The sequence below is a fragment of the Chiroxiphia lanceolata genome, chromosome 3 (assembly GCF_009829145.1).
Source record: "Chiroxiphia lanceolata isolate bChiLan1 chromosome 3, bChiLan1.pri, whole genome shotgun sequence".
NCBI classification, from domain to species: domain Eukaryota; kingdom Metazoa; phylum Chordata; class Aves; order Passeriformes; family Pipridae; genus Chiroxiphia; species Chiroxiphia lanceolata.
In genome coordinates, this window is record NC_045639.1 from 35,546,286 (window position 1) to 35,572,411 (window position 26,126).

At 34.9% G+C, this 26,126-nt stretch overlaps 1 protein-coding gene across 5 annotated transcripts in view; it reads right to left on the bottom strand.

Annotated features, from left to right (window-relative positions):
- Positions 1 to 26,126, bottom strand: part of CNST (consortin, connexin sorting protein) — a 49,428-nt gene that overhangs the window by 8,805 nt on the left and 14,497 nt on the right. For all 5 annotated transcript variants that reach the window (XM_032682736.1, XM_032682739.1, XM_032682737.1 and 2 more), the window contains 8 exons: positions 25,279 to 25,716; positions 18,952 to 19,157; positions 15,536 to 15,566; positions 13,461 to 13,547; positions 12,882 to 12,996; positions 10,351 to 10,372; positions 10,076 to 10,172; positions 4,172 to 5,040 (listed from right to left, as the gene is read on the bottom strand). In XM_032682736.1, coding sequence (XP_032538627.1) covers positions 4,172 to 5,040; positions 10,076 to 10,172; positions 10,351 to 10,372; positions 12,882 to 12,996; positions 13,461 to 13,547; positions 15,536 to 15,566; positions 18,952 to 19,157; positions 25,279 to 25,716 — 1,865 coding nt within the window. The remainder of the gene's footprint in view (positions 1 to 4,171; positions 5,041 to 10,075; positions 10,173 to 10,350; positions 10,373 to 12,881; positions 12,997 to 13,460; positions 13,548 to 15,535; positions 15,567 to 18,951; positions 19,158 to 25,278; positions 25,717 to 26,126) is intronic.

The window sequence follows — 26,126 nt, forward strand, 5'->3', positions numbered from 1 at the left end:
CTCACTATGTGACTGAGAGTATTGTCCAAACACTTCTTGTACTCTGTCAGGGTTGGTGCTGTGGCCACTTCCCTGGGGAGCCTGTTCCAGTGCCTGACCACCCTCTGGGTGAAGCACTTTTTCCTCATATCTAACCTAAACCTCCTCTGACTCAGCTTCATGCCATAAATATACTTCATCTGCCTTTGAATTTCATGAGTCATGTAATTAAGGTTTTTTGTTTTGTTCTGCAATATACAAAGTGATTATATTAGATCCATCTCCCATTAATTAAACATCCAAGGAGAGGGACTTAGCTGCCACACGAGATGAAGTTTTAAATCCCAGTCTTTAGGAGGCAGGAGGAATTTAAAAAGACAGAATATATTATGTAAATTGAAGTTAACAAGGGAACTGTGGTTAATACAGTTGACCACAAATCAAGCCTCTTCTTGACTTGAACTACAGGAGGAAAAATGTAGGCTTGCACAAGACTGCACTGAAAACATCTCTTACATGAAAGAGCTGCATAAAGGACCTATTGAAACACAAGATATTTTCTTAATTCTAAGCTAGATAATTAACAAAAGATGGTCTTGGAGCATCTGTGTAACTGAGCTTACTCTCTCAGCTCTGCTGGCCTTCACAAAATCTTCTGACTTTTATAATTACTGTACAGAAAGCTGAAAATGGCATATGGGTGTGTGATGGCATTTTGACCAACAGTAAAGAGGAAAGCAGTAATGACTGTTGGTTAATTGAAACTCTGTTAAATATTTTAGCTTTTTGCTTTTTACCACCATTAACAGAAAGTAATTCTGCTTCAATGAAAAGTTTTACACTTTTTGGACAAAGTTCAATAACCAGGTTACAAAATTAGAAAAAATAAGCTTTATTTAAACTACCTGTCTCTTCTCTGTTTAAAACAGCATTTGCTAATAAAATATTAAAAAGCTTCTTACACTGTACATATTTTCAAAAAATATGATGTATACATTTATATATTTATAAACATACTAGACAAAACTAGTAAGGCCTTGTGCTTCAAGCTCTTAGAGAAAACAGATTGCACCTCACTATTAGAATTATTTGTACCATATAGATATAAATAAAAACCCCAAAAGGGAAGCACTGCAAACTGGGAACTAGAAAAAAAAGTTCACTGTATAAAGTATTTTGGTCTGAACGCAGAGAACTACTCAAGAAGCTGTTTTGTTTGTGTATTCTCCTGTGGACTGTATTCCTTATTCAGTTACTTGGCAAAGGACTACAGTTTCATTACTAGCAAAATCAGATTTTTTTTTTAAAGCAGTAATCCACAACTGTATGACAAACTGATAAAAACCAAGACTACCCTGGGTTACAATAAAACCAGTAGACAAACCCTTTTGCTAACAAAATAAATTTAATACGTGAATAATTTGAGTTGAAAAGGAGTTAACTTAGCAGATTCAGTATTCATACCACAGTAACAGATTTTAACTATTTTTTCTGCTGACACACTTGCCATGAAAGTACCGGGGCTCCTTTACACAGCAACAAATAGCTCAGAAACCATGTAAGCATTTCAAGCGGAAGTGTAGTTCTTGCAAACTCAAAACTACAGGACCCAAGCTATAAAAGAGAACAGGGAATCCAAAACATTTTCTCCAAACCCAGTACAGACAGGTGGAGACTTCATTTCTTGGTGTATAAACAGTGCCAACCAAAAGCTGTATGTTGTGGTTGACAATCTCTTTATCTTTGCTTCGTAAAAATAAATTTCAAATTATAATTTTCTAATCAGAAAAAGCAGTAGGATTTTACTCGTTTCCCTAACTGTCACTCACATAAAAAGTTTGCGTTATAAACTTTTACTTTATACAGCAAAATGAAACTTACATTATTAAGGTCACAATTTGTTTCACTGCTGCTGTGTCATTTCATGCTCATAGAAATGATTGCAAAGATATCTAAGAAGAGGCTATACACTTCTGATATCTGTTGCTACCAACTGCTGACTGTGCTTTAAAGTTCCTTGTTAGCTGTATGAATCTTGTTTCTATAAAATGACAGTGATTTTCCATCATTTGCACGTTGTACATAGTTTGTATTAGTGATGAAATACGCAGTATAAGGGACTGTACAATATGCAAAGTACTATTTGACTTTTGCAATTATTTAAAGTCAGAGTCAGAATTTGGTGGTTTTTCAACTCTTGGAACGAGTTATTGTAAATGACAGACTAAAAGCAAGTGACAAAGTATCTAAATTAGAAAACTAGAGGAGATGATTCTTGGATCTCAATATGGGGTCAAACAAGACTTCCTAACTGTAAATACATGCACAAGTATTTACCTTTCCCATTATCAATAAATTAGTATTACATGCCCATTGAAGAACATTAATGAAATTTTGTTCTACCATATGATTTTTGTATCTAGGTTATTTCAAAATTATCTTTACTTCTGCCTTCCATTCTAATTTCTTTGTGGCAGGTTTGTAAATATTCACTCCATGACAAGTTTTATCACAGTCAAATTGATTTTTTTTTCTTTTTTACTGCCACATTGGTACATTTCATGTGACTCATTTCATTCATGAGGCTACCAATGCATTTTCTAAATATTTCATCAACAGTTACTGTATGAAAACACTGTTGTCTTCTTAGGTTGCCATAGTCTGAATGATGCAATTTCAAAGGCTTCAAAAGGACAAGAAAGGAAGAAGTCTTACAGCTGGTTACAAAGATCAGTCTGCTTGTCAAGACATCAGTGCGATCTTATTTTAGCACTAAAACAAAATCAATGAACACAAGTTAACAATGCTGCTTTCTCAGGGGTGGCAAACTCTTTTAATGTGTCTCCCAGGAAAGCTGTAGGTGCTCACCACTTCTGAAATGAAACCCCCAGGCTAGTGATGGGTGGTAAGATTAATTGGAAACAAAATATAAGAGTATAATGAAACAGTACAAGCTGGTATGCTGTCCTTAACTCACCCTGCTGCATCTAAAAATTTCATGTATTGCAGAAGAACCCCAGGTGCTGCATATTACAAACTTTAACTGTTACTGAAGTTAATCCTTCTTCTCTTTTCCAGTTTAAACCCATTGCCTCACACACAACTCAGGCTTTTTGTTAAGAATGATTCAAATGGACTCCCATCAGTGCAGCCAACATTAAGCCTTATATGGCCAGAAAAAGTACTGTGGAAAAACTCAAGGTACTTTTTCCTCTGCAGAGACTCAACTCTGCCATCAGAGTACTGGCAGTCCCAGCATCAGAAGAGCAAACTAGAAATGAAACTAGATTCCCTGTAAAGCATCATCATTGGTCACAGAGACAATTAAATTAAGTCTTTTGCTAAGCCCATACACATGTATAACAGAAGAGTAATTTAAACATCATCCCTCAGCATTAGATTTCTTTTGAGCTCACTGAAAGTTCAGCATTTTAACAGAGGTGTACTGTTCTGTTTCACATAGATAAATCCTAAATTAATCCTATTGTGACTATTTTTAAATTGCTCTTAAGGTCCCATGGACGCAAAATCAGAAAAGAAATAAAGCAAAGATGTCGTTATGCACTTTCCAAAAAAGTCCCAAAGCAATAAATCTCTATTTTCAGAAGAGCAACCTAGCTTATGAAGCACTCACTCTTGTTGTGGCCTATCAGCAGTGCTTCAGAAAGGTGGGTTCAGGATCAGAAGCTTTCTTAGCTTTGATTGAACAACAAAGCTATCTAAACTTGGCAAAATTAGAAGCCCATACAGTCATATGCAGAATTTATACATATGTAGTTCTCACTTCTACAGAATAGGCATAAAAAAGAAAATTTTGTTTTTTGAATAGAAATGAACCACATTACATCATCGGCATTATGTACATCTCTGACATGAAACTTGATTTAACAGGAATTATGAGAACACCTCCTAACAGTCTCTGTCAGAATAAAAAAGTTAAAAAACACCAGCTGTTCATACTCACATGTAAAAATCAATCTAATTTTTAGAAACACTGTGTGGTGCTGGTCAAGAAGGAGACAAACAGGCAAAACCAAACTTTTTTCTCTGAATAACTCAGAACAATTAAATATGTATAGATTTCAGATTTGAAAGTGATATATTAAGGAATATTTAACACATTTTGAAGTTGGAAATATCTAAAATATTTTGAGACAAACATGAAAGATTTTATAGAATTCATAATCTTTACCTCAGCAATCTCTATCCTTCTTGCAAGTTCATCAAGAGAAGAAAAGCTGTCATCTAGTGATAAAGCTTCCAGTGAGTTATAAGATGCTCGTTCAGGTGAAATATCTGGAACAGTGTCTGAGTCCTCTTGGTTTTCTAAGATTGATTCCTCAGTGTCTATTATGTTACCATTTAAAAATCTGAGAAAAAAATCTTCTTGTTCTTCATTATTTACCTTCTCCTCCTGTCCTGCTGCTCTCTGTATTTCCTTGCACACCTGTGAATGGGCAGTACTCTCATGCTCAGATACTTTACGGCACCCAGAGCATACATCTGATGCAGTTCTGTCCTGTGAAGACTTTTCATCATCGTCATCAGGCTGTATCTGTTGCTGTTTTAAATCACTATTTTCAAGCTGGGCACTAGCAATTTCTGAAGAGCCAGCAGCATGTTTTGATCTGAGCAGATTTCTATCAGCTTGCACATCTTTATCAGAAGGAACCAAATCAGTAGGCATATAGTCACCATCTGTTAAAACTGAAGCATCTACCATTGGCTCAAGAGGGAGTTTCACTCCAGGCTCCCCAGCCCCTTCTGTTTCTTCTGCATCCTTTGAGAGCTGTCTTTCTCTCAGCTGCAAATTGTTATTTTTACCAGCATCCCCAGATGATAAACAGCCCAAAGAAGGCCTGCCCACTGTCCCTGTGGACTGGGTGTGTGGCTTCAATGTTGATTCAGCACTGCAGTGCTGCTCCTCCATGTGGTCCTTTCCTGCAGCTACCCAAAGACTTCCTGCCTCTATCTGTCTCTCAGTTTTGTTTTCATCTGGGGAAACAGTGCTCAGCTGTTTATCTTCTTTCTTTGGTCCAATGCCAGGACAAGTTTCAGTACCTAAGTGCAATAGGAAAAACAGTTTCAGAGTTTTTAAATGATTCAAAGCATCAGCCCAGGGGGGAAAGAGTATACTGTGATTTGATAACATTGTAACCTAATGCTTCAAAATGCACTCCCATAAAGGCTAGGTATTTTATGCACCAGTCAGAATAACTTTTATTAGTAGTCTCTGACTCCTGTTTCAGAAGAAAAAAAAATGTATCTGCAACCATTCTTGCAGGCAAAGCACATGACTCACTGCCCTTCTGACAAGAGTTACTCCCTACATGTATGTAAATATCTTTCTGAACAGCCCCTTTTCTTCTAAAGGATATTTTATGTGAGTGCATCTCATGAAGGTCTGGAATTCAGACAAATGCACTTAATTACAGAAAACTATTTTGATGCTGGTGTATCTGTTGCACAGGGAGATATGTGAATTTCCTTTAAAGAAGCTGAAATAATGCTAATTTAATAAATATTAAATTTGCAGGTCACTAGCTCCTTTGGTTAATGCTAAATGAAATATCCATTATTTAATGTCCCATAAAGGATAGCATAAAAAATGCCGCTTTTTGGATACATAAGTTAGTTTACATATTAAAAATGCAATTTGTTTCAGCTTATTTCTGTATTCACATTTACAATACATATGAAAATTATTTTTTCTTATCTAAAATTTCAGAGAGAAACATGAGGAATTTTGCATAGCTTGTGAATTCATCTACTACTGGCATGATCTGCTGATGAAGGAGTAAATGGTTAGCCCAAGTTGTCAATAAAATCACTAGATACTAGCCATTACAAGAAGCTCAAAGCCAAACTCCATTCTAGGCTTATGAAGAGAGAAAGGGATGTTAAGAATTAGAATAACAAAGTAAGCTAGCTATGACAGAAACTGCCTTTTATTCCATACTTGAATAAAAACTAAGTTACGACTATGTTATAATAGGACTACTGTTACAGTAATAGTAATAACCTCAAAGAACAAATTAATACCTCTAGAAAACACTTGTTTGCATTTTTTGTTCATAGCAAAGAGCAGAAAGGTTTTATGGTCAGATTAAGGAAAATATCAAACAATGCACTTATTAACTGTATGAGTTCTTACAAGAATAACTGAAGATCTCTATGCAAATTTTATCTTTCCTCACTTGTTAAAACCTCACTTAAAATCTGAGGAATTTCCTGAACTTGTTACATGAAATAGGGTCACATTCATTAAAACAAATATTTGCATTAATTCATTGTATTGAACAATTTTATTAAATTCCAAACTATCCCCCTTAAAATGGATAATGAAATACAAGGTAGTACAGAAAAGACAGGCTTGGAAACTGAAAAAGAGAATATCCAAGCAAACCAAAACATGGAAAAAATACCAGAATGATGTTAACAGATAGAAAGGGTACAAGGAACCTAACTTCTGTAAAGCACTGAAAGAAGAAATAGGTGTGACACAGGGACTTTTTGAAAATCAGACACAGATGAGTTGACAGCTCAAGGGATTTGTAACGGGATACTGAGCCCTTCACATATAGGTCATGAGTTCAAACACAGCCTGGATTATTGGTACAAGATTTTGTTACCATCTGTCAATTTTTCCTAGTGGATACATCCCATTACAACAGGCATCTTTGTTGGCAGCCCCAACTGTAACAAAGATTAAATGGAATTGGAAATTAAATCAAAATCTTTACTGTGAAAGGTGGCCCCTTGAGCTCAGGGCTCTATTCCTAAGAAAGTAATAAATGATCCTAGCACTGTTATCTAACCACAGATGTACAGGAACTGAGATGCAACGATCATTGTTACATTCCACATCAAGTTTTCAGCAGTGTTCAGTATTTTTTTTACACCTACTTCAGACAACCCCTTCCCACTGCGAACTAAAGGCAAGTTAAGACAAATACTTGAATACTTAATTAGAAAAGATGCCTTTGCTTACTAAGTTAATTGAAGACATACCCACCCGTGGCAGTAATTTTTAGCTGACTGATAGAAATACAACAAAGTGTCTACCAAAAATTTTTTAGCAACAAAAGAACTTATGGTAATTTAAGAAATGCTTTTTCCCCTGAGTTGCTTTAAAATAAACATTTGCTTTGTTCATCCCAGAAACCCACAGCCACCACTTTATCCTGTTAATCCAAGACAATCTAGCAGACAGAGTACTGATCTACAGTAATCTACCAGTGGAGAATTCACACTTCTCCATCTCTGCAATTCTTGCCAACTGATAACAAATCCCATAGGACCTGAAAGAAAACAGGGTATAAGGAATTCCTCCCCATCTTGGAAACAGGTCTATATGTACACACTGCAAACTTATGTTAAGGGGTTTATTAAATTCTATTAAATTCAGTATTTCATTAGAAAAGTTTTCATGAAACACATTAATTTATCTTTAGTTTACACTAAGGCTATTAAGGCTTTCAGTCAGAAATGGAAGAAATTCATGGGTATACGATGTATCAAACCTCATCTTTTAATATACACACACGTAGCTGTAAGGGCCCAGTTCTCTCTGCTGGAAGACTCAGAGTGAAAATCAGTCAGAAAGGAAAATGTAGTAGAACAGACCATTCACAATCTTTGCTCAGAAGGGCAGAAAACTAATTCAGTGACTGTCCTGGGAACCTTGATTGGCTGACTACTTATAAAGCTGTTTCTCGGTCACTGTATCCCCACGATACAGGAATTGTGAATTCTTAGGATCAACTGCCTACAGAGCCTCAAACTAAGTTCCCAAATGTCTTCAGCAAGTTAATGGAGTAATTTTTGCTTTAGATTACTAAAGAAGTTTTATTTTACTTCAAAGATGCTGCCATAGTACAGTGCAATAATCTTTACAATGTAATATAGCTACCTCTACAATGTATTATATGTATTCTCATTGATAATTGCTACATAAATTCTTATTGACTATGAATTCATATGAAGGTTAGTCCTCAAACCACTTGAGAGTTTCCTTTTCATGTCTTACTGTAAGTCAGATTCTATTACAAGCAGCCCAGTTAAGCAGTTCTGCCTTCAGATTGGCAGATACATTTCTAAAAGAAGTAAAAGCTCACATATTTACTTTCCATTTTTCATTTTTTTTGTAGAGGAAAAAAACACCCAAAAAGCAGAAGTCAAGCATTCTAAGTTTTCCACGAGAAGGCCCTTGCATTTAGGCTACTGCTGAACAGGTTGAGTATCAGGAACTGTATGGTTATTATAGTATAGGATTCTGCTGGGCTTCAGGCAAAATCCAGAACCAGCCCCAAACGGCCATATTGCTTCCAGTCCTGAGCTGAATCACTCAGACGCAGCCTGAATATTATTTCAGAGTTATGAACCACTTTTTTCAAATTTCTCTACTGGTTCATACTGATGGCTTCCCTACTCAAATCCTTCTAACTGGAACAAAAAGCATTCACCCCTGTGCTACGGATGGATTGTCACTGTGAGGGGTTGCTTCTGTTCATGGCCGCGTGTTGCCTGAACAGCTGATGAGACCTGTCGGGGAGAGAAGTCATTGCTTCCTCAAGAACCTGCTAATCTTCTGAAAAGCATCTTTTGCAAATCTCAACCATTTAAACTTGAGTTAGTGTTGAAATATTCCTATCTTTGTATTGAAAGTATTTAGCACTGCTGAAAAATTCTCAGCAGAACTGCTTTCTATTGGATGGCATAGCTTCATTAATTTACCAGGATTTCAGAGGAACCCAAAGATTTTGATGACATTTTGACATTAAGATTTACATTAAGAGAAAGGCATGAAAAAATCCATTTACACCATTAATTACTTCCACGTTAGGTCAATACGTTGTACTACAATATTTCAACTTTGAAACAAAATGCTCCTGAATTCAGAAGTTTCAAATGTTCAGAAATTCTGCTCTTCAGAAAGTTTTTGTTCCCACTTGGAACAAAATTAATGGAAAAATTGTAATCACCTAATTTTTTTCCATGGGAATTTCCAACCATCCAAAAATAAAAAGCACTGAGTTCTTTCGATTTGCTTTCTGAGCTGCAGAACATGTTTGTTTCATGTTTTCAATGTTCTATGATTAGTTATGTTGCAAGAATAAAGATAGAGAAAAGGCAGTAAAGGCAGTATAGAGGTCATGGTAAAAGAGGATGGAGATGAGGAAGATCCATACATGTAGAGAATTGTGACTCTGTGTCTTCGTCCATTTCTGATTCTCCTGAACATCCTGGTTGACACACACTTGTAGGATAGTTTAAGTTGAAAGGGACCTTCTAGGATCACTTAGGCCAATCATTACCTTATGACAAATTCTAGCTGGTTTTAAGGAAACTTAGTTTAGGCCAATATTTGACAACTGGAATGTGGCAAAAAAAAAAAAAGAAACTTTTTGCTCAAAGAGAGGAGAGATAAAGCACAGCCTGGTAATCTACCAATATTCTTTCCCATTCTGTCTCCATTTTAACAATTTATTAATTTATAAATGTTTCATAAGAACCCAAAGATTCTAAAAAATTACTCAAACAAAACAGCCACTGCCCGAAGGCAGAAAAAGGAAAATGAGGCTGACATAAAAGTGTGTACTGAAAACAATGAACCAAAGTATGTTTTTCTCTTCAAGAGACCCCAAAAGCTTCATCATTTTCTGTGCTGTTTCAGAAGAATGCATCTCAAAATCTGTACATTGCATGTAACTTAAAATAGTTACTAATACTGTTTACTATATTGAATTGCCACACCTCAGAATATTTATTATCAGATTGTTTACCTTGTATTTTACACACACAAATTATGCATCTTATCTCTAGTTTTATACAATTTTGTAGCTTATGTAAGTTGCTATAAATGCATGCACATTTAAGACTTTTTTGATGGAGGTTAGAATTACTTTACAAATTCTGAATATCAATAACTAATTAAAATTGCATAGCACATCCATTGTGCAGCTTAATGCATTTGTGGAAATCCAATAAATGCTGTAGATTCAAATGAAATAGCTTCACTGCATTTATAGGAATTTATCATTATAGTGTAACATTTCCAAAAAATGTATGCACATGTAAATACATACACACATACCTGATTTAAAAGCAGCAGCTTCTCTTTCCTTTACATTTTTGGATTCCATTAACTGAGGCAAACAACCGCTTTCCCATGTATTTTCTGCAGCTAATAACTGTAAAATATGATAGTATTTCCTGTAATTTTTTGGAATTAAACAGGAATGCTGGGACTTTTTGAGACATTCAAATGTTAAACAGCTTCAAAACTTGAAAGATTTTATCTAATAATTTTTTGAAATATATTTATTACCAATCTTTGACAAAGCAGAATTCAATTAAACAGCTGCTTACCTTATTTTTGGATGACTGTGGCCTGCAGGAATAAAGAAAAAAGAATAAATTAACCTAGTAGCAACTTTCTTAATAATAAATGTAATTGAAATCTTATAAACTTTTTACTCTGTTCTAAAATTAGCACAGAATTTTTCTTACATTAAGACAGTGTTAGCATGCTAGCATACATCTCTACTTGTGTGAATATCATCAGAAGACCAACTCACCCTAACATTGCTCCACCTAATTGAGAAGAAGTCAGAATAAAATTTACCACAACGTATCAGGAAATGTAAATCCCTGTAAAAGTTTATGCTCAGAAGGAACTCTACCAACTTTAAAAATCATGTCAGGACTTGATATCTATTTATACAGATAGTATATTTAATATACTATTAAAAATACTGATCACTATAGCAGAGATTGAAGAATGGAAAAAAATCCCCACAAAACATACTTCCCTCTCCACAGACTGGGACACAATTTCTGGGTACTGTAAGGTACAGCAGCTCCCACTGATTCCACTCAGATTCAGAGGTGGATCAGCACTGCTAACAGTCAGTGTGGACTTGGCAAACTGTGTGGAGATTCATGCACACTGTGATCTATCACACACAGTCTATCTTGCAGTCTTTCATATAGCAATGAAGATAAAATGCAGAGCATTTTATTTAAATCTACTGAAAAAAATAAGAGAGATACAAGGGAAAAGTACTGATGTTCATACCCTAACAAAAACTTTTAAAAGGTACATTGACTTTTAAATTTTTACCATTTAAACTTCAAATAAGGGACACTCGAAACTATCTTTAAAGAATAAACGTGTCCAGTATGTAGCTGTAAATGCTGACTATCAGAAAAATTACTTTCAGTTACGAAAACAAAATGTTCATATTTTTCAAGACCTGCATGTTATTCATTCAATATTAAAGTGTAATTTTAATTAAAAAATAAATTGAGTTTAAAGCTTAGGAAAAAACCCCCATATGAAACAATAAAAGCAATCAGGCTTTTGCCTAGAGAGTTTCAAAGAGTAGTAATATTAAGTACAGAACACTAATCATTGCAAATGAACACAAGTCTTAATTTTTATCAAATTTCAGAGTTTCTCAGAACACAGAATGATATTTCATAACTGAAATGAAGGAGAAAGCAGAGTTATTCTCAACAAGGTGACATTCCAGGTGACTATAGGGAGGTGCTGCTTATTGCAGCTTATAAATCGCAACAGACTTGAATCTTAAATCTTTCTGTGGGTTTGCAAAGTCACGTGTAAGGAAATGTAGGCTGAGGAAGCCTGCAGGCACTCTGAGTGCAATCTCTCAGTGGCAGCCCACTGGGGGTGTAAACATGCAACCATGGTGCTCGACCTGCCTTGTCTTCCTGCGGAAGCTCAGGAGTGCGCTTCCAAGGGGCTCCCACCCAAAGGCATTCAGGCTACAAATAAACAACATTACATCCCTGCCTGGGTTCTGGCAATCAGCCTGGGTGTTTTCAAACTTCACCATCATCACCCAGAATAAAAAATGTGATAGCCAAATCATACTCTCTATGAAAAACAGGAGCATTTTGGCTTTTGTTATATCCAGAATGACTCCGTCAGTGCAAATGTACTTGAAAACGCTTTCTCTCCCCATCTGATTGAGAGCATCTCTCTTGTCACTGGCAGGTCTTTTCACAACCTTTGAATGTGGTTAGTTTCCTTATGGTCATTGGCTGATCATTTTTCAGTGGCAGCTCGTATAATTTTTTCCATTTGTCCCTTAAAATCAATATCTAGGTGGTAGGGCATTCACCCATGACATAATAGATCTTCTCCTTCCTGACAGGTATAATCCCATGTTACTATCCAGAAATGCACCCTAGGCACTGCCACAACTTTGTTATACTGGGATATGCTAATTCAGAAGGCTGATGCATCAGGCAAAGCAGGTATGAACTAAGATTTCACAACTTTTCAGAATACTGTACAGAATCGTTGCTTCATAATGTTAATGCAACCTATATGAAATTAACATAGAAGATAACAAGAAGTACTTATAGCATTAAGGAATTGTCCTAAAATGTGGGAAAATTGAGAATAAAATCGAGGGAAAAGCACTGGGTTAATAAGGGTACTGAAGGCAGAGATGCTAGGCAATTGCATTTGAAAACAGTGATTAGAACAGTAGGTATTAGACAAGAACACCCATCATCAGGAACACCTATCATCAGTTCTACAGCCTCTCTTCCTAAATTAACACTATTCAGATTTTTTTACCTTGGCTGAACTACTAAAACTCAAAACTCCATTTCCGGAAAACTAGTGATTTGCTGAAAGCATTTAAGATCTAGTCCCCATAGATTCCTCAAACCATATTAAAACAATTGATGGCAACAAAAATATTTTAGTTATATATCAAAAAGAACCACGACTTTATAACTAAATTCAAGTCAGCGCGACACAACTTTTATTTTGACACTATTTTAAAACACCTATACCAGCAAGGAGACAACAGCTGCACTAACATATTAGTACTTGGAAAGTAATAATATGTTCTAATACTTACTGTAGATGCAAAGAGCAAACTCTAGTAAGCTTTTCCAGCTCTTGGCCGCTCAGTTCTTTAGCAGAATTCCTCAGTGTTGTAACGGGACTAGGAACTGCTGTTTTCCATTTTCTTTCTAAATGAAATAAAAATAATTGTTACTCAAAATATTATAAAAGTAGTATTTGCTTAACATAAAACATATAGTGGAAACTAATTAATTGAGAAATATTGACAACTTTTCTGTGTATGCTCTACAATCTTGTTTCAGAATACGCAAAATGGCATCCTATTCTTTCACAACACACTTTATTTTTATCACATCAGACTCACCAACCCGAACCCAAAAATAAGCTCAAAACAACTGTGGATCAAAGTCTTAATTAATAAAATAAAGAATTACAAACTATTTGCACCTTTACCATAAAATATGTGCAAACAAATCTAAAGCAGGAATGTTTTTCTTGTAACAAGCTCAAAGAAATTCTGATAGAAATGCTGCTTTTGCTATGCAACTTTTTAAATATGTATACTCTCTTGTTTAGAAGTACAGACTAAATTAACTCTTTCTTCTACGATATTAGTTTAGCTGGTACTCACCCCACTGCTCCTGTATGGAAGAAAGATTTGCAAGCAGCCGCTCATGATACAGTCGTTCAAGCTGAATGAACTTCATTGCCTTCTCATCTGAATGGAAGGTTAAAGAAAAATGGACACATCTGTGGATGTGTTATGATTTATTTATATTTAGCACCATATTTGAAAGGGAAGTCATTATGCACTTGAAATTTGAAATAAGTGAATCAAAATGAATAATGGCTAGAATCTAGATATCTGTGCAAGAAAGAAAAAAGCAGCAGACATGAAAACAGCAGGTAAGAAGTAAAATAAGTTGAGAAAAGTTCCAAAAACGAAAATCCTATTCTTTTCAGCAGCTACTTCTCCCCACATGCCCTAAGACCAACAAATTATTTTTCTAGAAAGAAACAAATGAAATGTTATTATGCTGATAACTCTTACCAAAAAAATGAAATCTCTGGGAAACGAAAAGCAAAATTACACAAATACCAGCAAGTATATCTCAAGAAATACAATTATATGCCAATAACCATGTCTAGCTGAAAATATAGCTCCTCTCTACTGACCAGCTGGAGAAAATATTAAAAAAAATTTCTCCACCTTAAACTTCCGAAAAATAGCTGCCCCCTTTTCAACCATTGTATACAACACTGTTGCACTGCTGAGTTTACCTTTTGTCTTCCTGAAGATTCTGCTTACTTTTCTTCTGTATGAAGAAGTCTTTCCCCTCCCTTAGGGTTATCAATATATTCACAAAGGTATACTGATAGTCACATGTTTTATAATACTCAGGATAATTCTAGCTCCACCAAGCCTAAGTTGTTAGTTGTGGTCTTTAAAGCCATTTTACCAGCTATTCAAAATGAAATTCTACAATACAATGAGGATAGAGGTACAGTGAATGATGTTCTTTGTCACACAGAAAAAACACTTTCCATTATTCATGCTAATTAAAATAGTGGAGTAATTATTACAAAAACACAACCAGTACTTGTTATTCTTGTTAGCCTCATGCAACATATAAATAGCATGGCTTATGAACAACAATATTAATGGAGAGAATATTCCTTGCCTTCAAGAAATCTGTTATTAGAAGTAGAATTACAGATCAGAGAGATAGCCTTAGAGGATCACAGCAACAAACCCTGAATTATTGTTAATATGAAGTTCCATGCTGGATGAATTAAAATGTTTGTCATGGATAATTAATACAGTGCAACATGATCAAGTAAGTTCTTTATTAACCTCAGGAAACTGATGGCTGCAAGTACAGAGGAGATATCCTTCATAAATATGTATTATATAGTGGTGTTGAATTCCACACACCAAGTGTACATTGCATTAAAAAATATTTCTTTTGATCAGCTTTAAATACAATGTCCTTCAATTAAAGCAACTTTGATGAAAGAGGAACTGTCTTTCTATCATGCTTTTTAAATTTTAAATTTACTGTATTTCCCCCAGCATTGCCATAATTTACAACAGAATTTTTCCATGCCTTTATCTTGAGCAGTGCATTTTGGATTTTCTGATGGATGCTTTAGAATTAGGATGACCAAGACAAAAGTGTAGTCTTCTAAGACAGCGATGGATACTGTATTTAAATATTGCTCTTATAATACTGCAACAGTTAGTTCTCTGGTTTTGTACTACAGGCTAAGATAATTTGCTAGGTTTCTTATGTCTTGTTATTTAGCCATTACAATTGCCTATTTGTCATATTTTGTATGTAACAAACTGCATAATAAAGAAATAATCTGTATGTACAAATTCTGTAATTTATGCTGGACCTTAATGAATCACATATACCTTAAGGGCTTACCACTCTTGCTTCTTCTTTTTATAGCCTGATCATTTTCCCTTAAAAGCAAAGAGGAAATCCCAGTCCACTTTTTATAAAACTGTAATTTAACTTTAATGGTTAATATGATTATTCTCTCCCAAAATTACTGAAATATATCAGAGTAATTATCAGAGGTTTAACCATTAAAACTTTTACCAAACATGTGAGTCAACAGTAAAGCATTTGTCTTTTATGCGTTATCATGCCACGTTATTTTAGTACTGTATAACAATTTCTACAAGTAAAAGGATACATTCCTCCTCTTGAAAATAGGTCTCGGCTATCTGCAAAGATAAAAAAAATAAATTAGGAAATCTATAATTTTCATGAGAGTGCTAAGGATATTATGTGAATTTTTTATCATAGTTTTAAACATCTGGTTTGCAGGTTCATATTTAGTTTGGGTAACATTGGAATGCTCAGACAAAATACATGTATTCTTATTCTAGGAAAAATGTTTTAAAAGAGTATCAAAAAACAAAGAAATATTAAGTCCTCTCACATAAATGGGTTTGCTCCAATGTTAGTGAGTTTTATGTTGCTACAACAAGAAAAATTATTTCAGAAACATTTCTAGTTATCATATTAAAAAGCTTTAAAATGACATAGCACAAAAGTACTGTGTTTAGTGAGATGAGTTCAAGAGTTTGTATTCTGTCACTTCCTTATCTTTGACCAAACTAAGATCATTGCTGTGCTCTCCTGAGCATTACACTGAAATGTGTTAAAATGGAAAAATGGAGGTTTCCTGATCGATGAGAAAAGAACAGTCTTCGGATAAAAGACACTAAAAATATTGCCTATCACCACATCAGAAACATAACAATGAGTTTCCTGTTTATATCCTTTTTACAATAGATAATTACAACAAATATTTCAAATTCTGCGTAAAATAGGAATATTTGAAATTCATGAGATAAACATAAAAGGACTCAAGTTCTGAACTTTTTTCTGTATTACTTCTAGCCTATCCACAGGAGCCAGACAATACCACTGCAGCAGTCTTGTGCCACCTCCTTTCCTGAAGCTGCTCTACTGTGTGAAAAAAAACTTGAAGATCCTCTACCTCATGTCACTAAGTTCATGCAACCAGCTCAGAGAAAGCAAGCATCCACAGGCAGTCAGAAAATTAATATATTTTTAATCAGAATTTCACTTTGACACTGGTGGGGAGTATCACAGAAAAGTTAGAGCTGATTTCTGGAAAGGAAAAGATGTAACACTCTATGGAAAAGCTAACGTAGTAACTGAAACCTTTTTCTTCCAATTCCTCCCTCTAGACAAATAATTTTTGAGAATTGCAACAACAACTTATTTGTGCTTGCTAGAAAACTGTGCAGGCTTTCACAGGAAGCTGAGGAATACTGACAGCTTTGTTTGGGCATGCAATGAAATACAAAAAATATAAACTTCAGAAGTAAAAATATTCTACAGAACTCTACACTATCGGTCATCTTTATAAGCAACTAATCAGTCTTCCAGGACAGTGAATGTTGGCAATCTTCCTACTTGCCATGCATGGTGAGGCAAGGGCCATGCTAGCAAAATGTGTCCAGAAATTGCAGGCACCCTGAGACCAGAACGTTCTGGTTGAGGCACCTCATAGATGATACTCCAATGACTTCCGTGGGAGCACACAAAAATTCAGTCTCAAAATCTTTGGGACATCAATTTAGATAATCATAATATGAAGAGCTTAACAAGCAGGCACTTTTGTAAAAGTCTAAAGGTGATTGCTCAAAAAATACAGTAACTTGATAGAGGAATCTAGGTTACAAATTGTATTTTCCTGCCTCTCAGCTTCATTACTAACCAGTAGACCATTCTGAGCCTGGTACCTTCAAACGAGAATTGCTAAGTGATTTCTAAGATTCTTTATTTGTACATTTTGTCTGCATTCCACAGTAGTCTTCTAAGGATTTTTGGAGCTGTCAAAGCTCTTTTTCTATGTTTTATATATAAATTAGATTCTGTAACAAATGCTAAACAAATCAAATTAATCCCATTCAAGACAGGAAAAAAAAATCACATCCTATTTTAATTAAAAGTTAAACCTTAGAACAGTCCCTAATATCCCACAGCCTTTCAATACTCAATACAGGCTTCCCACTAACACCACAGATTGCTAATACTCCAGAACATCCAATACAGCTCTTGATTTTACATTGAATTTTATCATACAGAATAAAAACAGAATGTGATAGAGTATTTGCTAGACTTGGCATAAAAAAAGTTACTAGCAGGTTGTATTAACAATCTAAAAAAAAAAAGACTGAAGATGACAGGTTAATTCACTAGAAAAGGAAAAAAAATTCTTAATAGATTCACTTTATGTGAATGCTAAATTTAAAATCCTTTCCTCCTCTGCCCTCCCCACAATTAAAAAACATGTTACGATCCTTGTAAGTTCTGCTAGCTTGCTTTCAAACAATCCATTCAAAATGCTTGGTATTTCTTAGGGAAAAAAAAAGATGATGCTTGAGTACATGTTTGAATCTGGAAATGCAGATTCTGTCACAGTTCCTGTATGACTTTCAAAATGTTGTTACCCTTAGGGTGTGGCTTAGTCACCTAAAACCAACAAACAAGATTTCATCTCCATCACGTTCGATGACACTCGGTGTCTGTAAGTGTTCTGAAGTTTTTGCCCTGTGTTGTTTTCCAAAAATGCCCTTTGTACTGACTCATGAATGACCACCAAATTCAAAGTGTCTAAAAGTACAAATTGTTAACCCAAAAGCTAAGTTTCACATAAGTTAAGGAACAGTATCAAATACCTTTGCTGAAGCACAGATTAGAAAAAAATAATTTAAAATTCTTTGTCAAATGTAAATTATCTATAACACGCAACAACTGAAGAGAAACCTCTTTCTCAAATCTAATCACTTATTTGTATCAAAGAGAATAAGAATGCAGGAGTGTTATTGCAGTTTAGCAATTTAAAATATAAAAATCATCCAATTTTCCAAAATAAAGATAATCCAACTAAGTCAAATCAGGCATGTGTAATATCTACATATTGCCCATATTAGACATCACAGCCAAACGAAAACTCTTCCAGTCCACTCTTAGTCTGACACAACTATGCTACGAATTAATACTGCATTAAGTCCTATCCACATAATTCTTCTGCATCATAACCTCCAGAAAAAAACCCTACACACTGGCCAGTTAATAAAAAGATTGCTTTTCAAACCACGCTGTTTTCCCTTTGATCTTACAGGTTTGGCAACTGTGCTTATATAAAGTTATACACTTGGAATCCTAGCATTCATGCATGAAAGAAGTCTGCAACAGTAAAAACAACTCCAGGTTTAAAATGTTATTTACATATTTGCTCTCTTGTACCTATACCAGCATCTTACCAAACATATTTAATTTATACTGAAGAGTGATTTTCCTAAATTCCTGCCAAACTAGAATTTCATCATTTAGGGAATTAGAAAACCCATCCTTAAGAGTTTCTTTTAACTGCAGAATATACTTACAAGGCAATTTATAATTTAACAAATATTACAAGACCTTAAGGAGATATTTGCCTTGACCATCTGTTATACATCAAAATATCCAGTCCATGGTATTTGTCGCATTTATTGCCTTTTTTCCTTACGAATAAAGTCTCAAATAAAAACAAAATTTGATGCAGTAACCCATAATCACAGGAAGTACCTGATGTAGACATAGGGGCAGTATCTTTGAATCCATCTGCTCAACCTCTTCACGGAGCAAAGAGAAAAGAGATTGCAACATTTGGTTTTGTTCCTTTGGGTGAAAGTTCTCCTTTGCTTCAACAGCCCCTTCAGCCAGCACAGAATCTGTATCTGTAATAGGAGTATTTTCCTCCTTGATTGCTGCGGTTCCCGCTGTAGAAACTCCTTTAAAAAGGACAAGTACTTGGGTTAGGATTCAAAAAAATACAAGTTAGTTGTTTTTTTGGTTTTTTTAGGAAATTTCAATATAGAAGCCAATAATAAAAACCTAGCATCTTAAATAACATCCCTGCAAGTAAACAAAATACTGTCCCTGTCAAAATTAATTGTGACAGGTCTGTCTCACTGTCAGCTCACCTACCTGAAAGAACACAGTAACATACATCAGATATTTTTGTACACTTCTAACTGGGACCCTGCTTTAACTTAAGGGTGAAAAAAGCCAAACCAAAACACTTAGACTAAAGTGTTCCACAGAGTTATTAATAAGAGACCAGGATGATATAAAAAGATATCGTGTTGTGACTAGTGTTGCACCTTTAGCTAAAAAAATCAAAACTCAGATCCAAGTAGTCAAATTTCTACATTAAGACTCAATTGTAGTACAGCAGAGACAGAAAGTAGAGTTGTTTATAACAGAGTTTTGCTCAAAAAGGGCAAAAGGCAGATAGGTGAGGACAGTGTGAATGAGGTTCTCAGTTTGTGTCTTTACTCCTGCCAAGGACCTTGTATAAGGAGGTGTCCTGAGGATGGACAAATGCATGGAAGAAAGGAAAATTTGACCAGTTCCTGTTCTGATGATAACACAGTGACAAGAACTTAAAGGATAGAAAGAAGCAGATGATGATAGTGGGGGATTCTACTGGGGGGGAAGAGATGTCCAGGGGGACTGTCCAGCTGAGTGAAAAGGAAGACCCCCCCTAGACAGTTGGACAGTTTGTTTGAGAGTCCAGGGAAGGAGTCAGTAGAGCTGATTTATGTTGGTAACAATGACATCTAAACTGAATTTAGATTCCAGAACTTCTCGCTAGACAGAAAACTCGGCTCTCAGTGGTACATTTCCTGGCAGTTCACTCTTGCCTGTCTTTAATTTTATAGAAGTCAAAAAAGTCAAGCAAGCAAGTGGAGGATATATGAAGGATAAAAATATTACAGGAAAAATTTTCTGGGTGCACATCCCATATTTTATTGATAGAAATGTAATATTTGTAGTGTATTTCTGATCATTAATAAGATAGTTATGAGAAAATGTTAAATGAGATTAAGGAAGAAGTGTAGAGTAGTAGTAGTGACAGTAGTGGTGGGAGAAATCAACTACCCACATACTGACTGGATCAGTTTCTCACGAAGATCAGGGAATACCTATAAGGTTCCTACAACACAGTCTATGAGCAACCAGAAAACTATAGCTGATTCCACCAATGAATGAACACTTTTTTTCCCCAGTAAACAATATTGAATTTGACACACTTACATGGAACTGCACTTTTAAAAAAATCCCATTATTTTTAAAAACAATTTAGAGAAGTTGGCCACAGAAATGTGCACAATAAGCTTTTATAAACTCAAGTTATGATGAGTATGTTATTGTTCCCCAGCTATATCCGTTTTCTGAAAATCATGTTATCATTTAAAAGCAGGACAGGTGGGGGCACTGTTTCAAGTAACCACCACACTTTGCGTCTACAGCTTGGGTACTGGGTTTCAGACCCCCCTGTGTTTACTGCAACTGAGACTCTATAGTGATGATTCAAGTTTAAGATTTAGGGCAGTAGAAAGGCATTAGTTTGTCCACTGAAGGCTCCACTGTTTTACTTTTGGTTATTTAAAACTCTTTACTAAGTAAACTACCCAGGTCAGGAGCACTTATAATCTCTGTGGGTGGCTATTTTCACAGGGCTTCCTGCCAGAAAAAATATGGGTGTAACTTAATGTTGCTTTTTCAATATTAATGCACATCTCTGATTTTCCGGTATTTATTTGGGCTTCCTGTGGGCCAGAAGCAACAAGAGACAAAACTAGATGCAAGATACAAGTCAGGAAATACTTCTGGAGATGGAATTAGGGCTGTCTTTAAAAATATAGCCTCCTGTTCAACACATGATCATGTGCTGAACATGAACTCAAAACATCTCAGAAAAACAAATAAAGAAACCAAATGTCACTTCAAACTGCACTTCATTAAGCAGTTAACAATCACCTGTCATATCAAAACATGAACATTGACTGAAACATGCTCAATAGCAACTGTAATGAAAAACCTTAATTACAATGTTATGATGATACTGTTGCTAACACATAGTTTATAAACTGTATCTATAGTTGAGCTGTCACTCACTTGGAATCAAATTTTGCCCTCAAATTACTTCCCTGATTCTGAAAACAAGACCTTACAGTCATTCAAGTTAATTCTACCTTGTATGATATTTTATACAAGACAACATTTGTGCCTTAGTAGCACTATAACAAAGAACTTTTATTATAACACTTAATAATGTTATTTCACCATAAAGGTGTGATGGGCTAAGATCCCTATTTATTTTTTCTCCCTCTTCTTGAAAACAATGCTACTTTTTCCTGGAATCATGCAAACTAAAGCAGATTAATTTTTTTTTTTTTTTACTAAAGACTGGTATCTTACATATATTACTGATTTTTTAATAAGGAAGGACTAACTTCCTCACTTTATAAAGCATTGATATTTACTCCATAGTAGAATGGAAGCAAAACTTTTATGAAAATACATGTGAAAATACACAGAAGGTACCAGTGGCCAGAGCATTCACTAGGCACGAGACAGAGAGCTGGGTTCAAGTTTTTGCTCTGCCAGGCTCACAGATGTTTCAACTGACATCTTCTATGCCCAGCTGAGTGTGCCAATGTTTCCTAAGACATGAGGAGAAGCAAACTTTCTTATATTTTCCCCAAGAGTTCACAGAAGCAGCCCCATCTTTGCAAAAAGGTCCAATTTTGTGAATAAAAATGACAAACATATACTTCAGTATGCCTCAGATTTTTTTTATTTATCAGTATTGCAAGTATATGAAATTAAGGTGTCCTTGCCACCCGCCTGAAAATCAGTCAGAGGTACAAGTATGAGGCATTTCCTATCAAAATATAATTATGGATATTATCCTCTGTTTTTCAATTGAATTTTAATTTTCACATTCAGAAGCATTAGCTCAAGTCACCAGTAACAGAAGTTTCTAGTACAGAAAACATATGGCAACCTCTTTTTTTAAACATTCTTTGGTACTCAGTATCAGAAAGCTGGTTCAGACTGATTCATTCAAGAACTATTTAAAAAAAAACCCCATCAACAAGTATTTAAAAACCATTCATTTTTAAGAGAAGAGATTTTAAGACGAAAGTGTTGGTGTTAAAGATATAGCTTTAATTGAGCAAGCCCCAAATTTCGTTTAGTGTGGCACAGAACCCTAAAGAAAATATCATTGCTTGAATTTTCACATAATTTGACTAACTTATATATTTCATTTGCTTCAACACCAAATCCATCCCAACCACACCACTTCCTTCCATCCTTCCTCCACCTTCAAGCTGCTTCAAGAAATAAGTTTGAATAATTTATAGGAAAAGTGTATGTTGCAGAATTTAACTTGGGGAAAAAAGATTCAGTGCAAGTTACCACGCTATAGTACGTTAAGGAATTACACGCTGATTTTACAATATTAAGTTACTAGTTAAGCCAGGACCGATGTTTTGAAAAAAGATGACCTTATTTTCAGAGAACAGGGATAATTTCAAGTCCACATTTGCAAAAATACATTGAAGCAGATGTCGCTTCATGAATCACTATCTCTACTGCACTTAAGATAGTACGGTTCATTACAAGGAATCACAGTATGAATAATCACCAGAGTTTAAATTCATCAATTTAAATTTACATCAGTTCTTCGATCACCAGTCCTCCTTAAACATAGATAATCACAGTATATATTCAAAACTATAATTAGGATACAAGAGAATGTGAGAAAAAATGGGATGTAGAAGCTACAGACTTGTCAATTTACTCTAATAATTCTGTTGCAGCATCAAGAGAGCTAAAAGGATGTGCTTCTTCAAACTATAAATAAATGTAAATCTTTGAACTACTTACTCTAGGACACCAAAATGGATGCAAGAAACCAACTGTAAGTCAGGTGACAAATTCACTCTAAGGTATTACAGTCTATCAATTCCCACTTGGTAAAGTCCTGAATGAATAATTGTAGATTGTAGATGTCAAGCAGAACATGAGAACAAATCACTACATCTCTGCCTTGCCCTTATACTCTCACCTACACATCCCCTATTGGCCACTGTCAGAGGAAATGTTGAACCATAATACATGCAATGCAATAACTTAGTTTGAGACTCCAGCTTGCATGTCTGGTGCTCTGCTCTCACTCACTCAGGGATCTTCCCCTCTACTTTGATTATTCTCTCCTTTAAGTCTGAGTTAGTACAAAGACATGTACCAACTAGTACCAAAACTAGTACTAGAACCAAAGCTATTTTGGTTCTTTTACATAGAGGGATACTCAGAATCATTTAAAAAAGCTGGTATTGTAAATGAAATGGAAGATTGTCACTAAAATAAAGACATTTGCAACATCAAAAAATCATGACACAGTCACTGCATTGTGTGAAAACAGAAGAACCATCAGAGGAGAGTATCTAAAAAGCTAAATGTATATCAGCCCATAAACAATGGGAGATACAAAGTAATTTTATATTTTGATCTTCCTCTACAACAATCAAGGTCCTTTATTAATAAAGTAGTAAGAGTTTATTCATAACAATTCAACAAAACTCTAAATAATTTTGCAGGCAGGTATTTTGTGGTATTTTACATTGCTGGATTTTTCCATGGAATTTTCTATTATTTCAGAAATCTGTTTTTTGTCTTAAAACTTCATTCTACTTTGGACAGCTCATTTTGTGGTATTTCTGCATCAGTTCATTGCATTTACCAACAAGAATACAAATTAATGGAGAGAGACTACAAGCAAAGTTTAACTTTCAGTGTTCAGGTGAGGTTTTTTCCTTTTCTTCCTCTCACTGTGCATCAGATACCTCTGTCCACACACATGTATAACTTTTCATCAACTTGTTTTTTGTTATTCCCATCATACAGATGATTGATTCTCAATTACTTCTGCTAATCTCATTTTAAATATTTTATGCTATTATTAAACCTTAAATCTACAGATTAAATAAATACTTATTAAATGGTGCAGAAAGGTATTGAGAAATTATTCTCCCTGTTATGACAGATTTCAAAATGCTCTTATCTCCACGAGAAAATATAATTTTTCTTTTCCAGATTTTGTCTGTATGTACAAGATATGGAATGCAAGGCTTCCTTCTTTTCCCATCTTTACCTATTTTATCATCTGTTAAAATCATAATCAGTTTCCAGATTAGGTTACAAAAGACTTGCCATTTATAAGGAAAATTGTAATCTATTTTAAAATGCATGGGGGAAAAAAAGTAGGCACGAATCAGTTTTTCCAAGTAGCTTTCAAAGAAACCTATGCATGAAACATGCTGATTTTAATCAACATATTTACAGCACTATGACACATAACCTTTAGGATGGATGGGAAAAACCTAATATAATGACACACTGTGTTACAAGAAATCCTACTCCTTCAAAAAGGGAAGAAGAATCTCACTTAAGGACATATAATAAACATCACAGTTTCCTTATCCAATTCGTATCCAAAATCTCTAACGAAAAAGTAACATCAAAAATTGGTAGGAACACATTTTTTAACAGTTCATTACCCAAAACACACATCCTAGGACTATCTGTTAAGCTTTGAAAAATGTAAGTAAATTTTGACAACAGCAGGCCAGGATCAAACTATTTGGTACTCGTAACAAAATTTCAAATCTTGACACTGGATCAAGACACAAAAATCTTGCACTTGATCACAATGTTCAAATGAATAAAACCATATTACTTGAATTCTGTCTATTTTGATTTGGAAGTAAGTCCAATTTCCATATTGAAACCATGTACCTCCCTCTACTCCTGTTTACTTGATGTGTTAAACTTTCTACATAGCCACTATTTAAATACAGAAGGCGAAAACATCTACATCTGAAGCTGACTAAAAACTTTTAGCACTTCTGGGAAAAAAAGTAAAACCAAACCTTTAGTGAAATGCTAAAAAAAAGTAGTATGACAACTAAAATATAATTTTCTTATTAACTCACAGATTTAAACTACAGTGTTATTTTTTAAGTAAACAGAACAAGAACTTTTTAAATAAAGTACCTTTAGACTTTTTACTGGAGATTCTTTTGCTTCTTGGACTTCTTTTTCCACCTGACTGTTTTTCCGTAATAGGCTTTTCCTCCAGCTGAGGGTCCATATGGACATTTACAGATCTCCTCTCAGTCTCACTTTCTGTACAGCTTGGGGTACAGTCTCCACTGTCCATATTCTCATTATTATTGATGTTATCCTGTTCACCTTTATCCTGTCGTCCCATAGCAATGCTGCTACTGGTCAGAACTTCATTTCCATCACTGTCAAGTTGATTTTCATTTTCGTCAGCTGAAGGAAACAAATGAGATGCCAAACTTTCTACCCTACAGTTAGCAGTAAGAGTGTCCTTTGAGTCTATTTGCAGATCATTTGGTGGAAATTCGCTGTCATCCATTAGAGCGTTACTTGTTGAACCCCTTAATCTCTCTCCAGATATTTTTAAACCTAAAATATAGAACCACAAGAAGCACTTATAATATATATAATAGATAAACAACCTCATCCAATGCCAACCAATAAGGAATCACATTAGCCAAGTGATACAGTTTAAAAGTGTGGAGAATTTCTTTCATACAGTAATGCACTGAGTCATTTAAAATCTTAAAGCAAAGGATATAAATATTTTTGTATTGCATACAAAAAAACCTTATAAAGTCATATTTCTACCCAGTTATAATTGGTTCCAGTTACCTATTCAATAGTACAGCTGATATTTACAGCAATGCTCAGAGTGTTACAGCTGAGGTAATGAGAAAAACAAAAAGATAAACAGAAGCCACCCTATTGCCCCCTCCCCCCCATTTTAAATCCATGGCTAAAACGAAAGCATTCTTGTCACATAAGATCACAGGTTG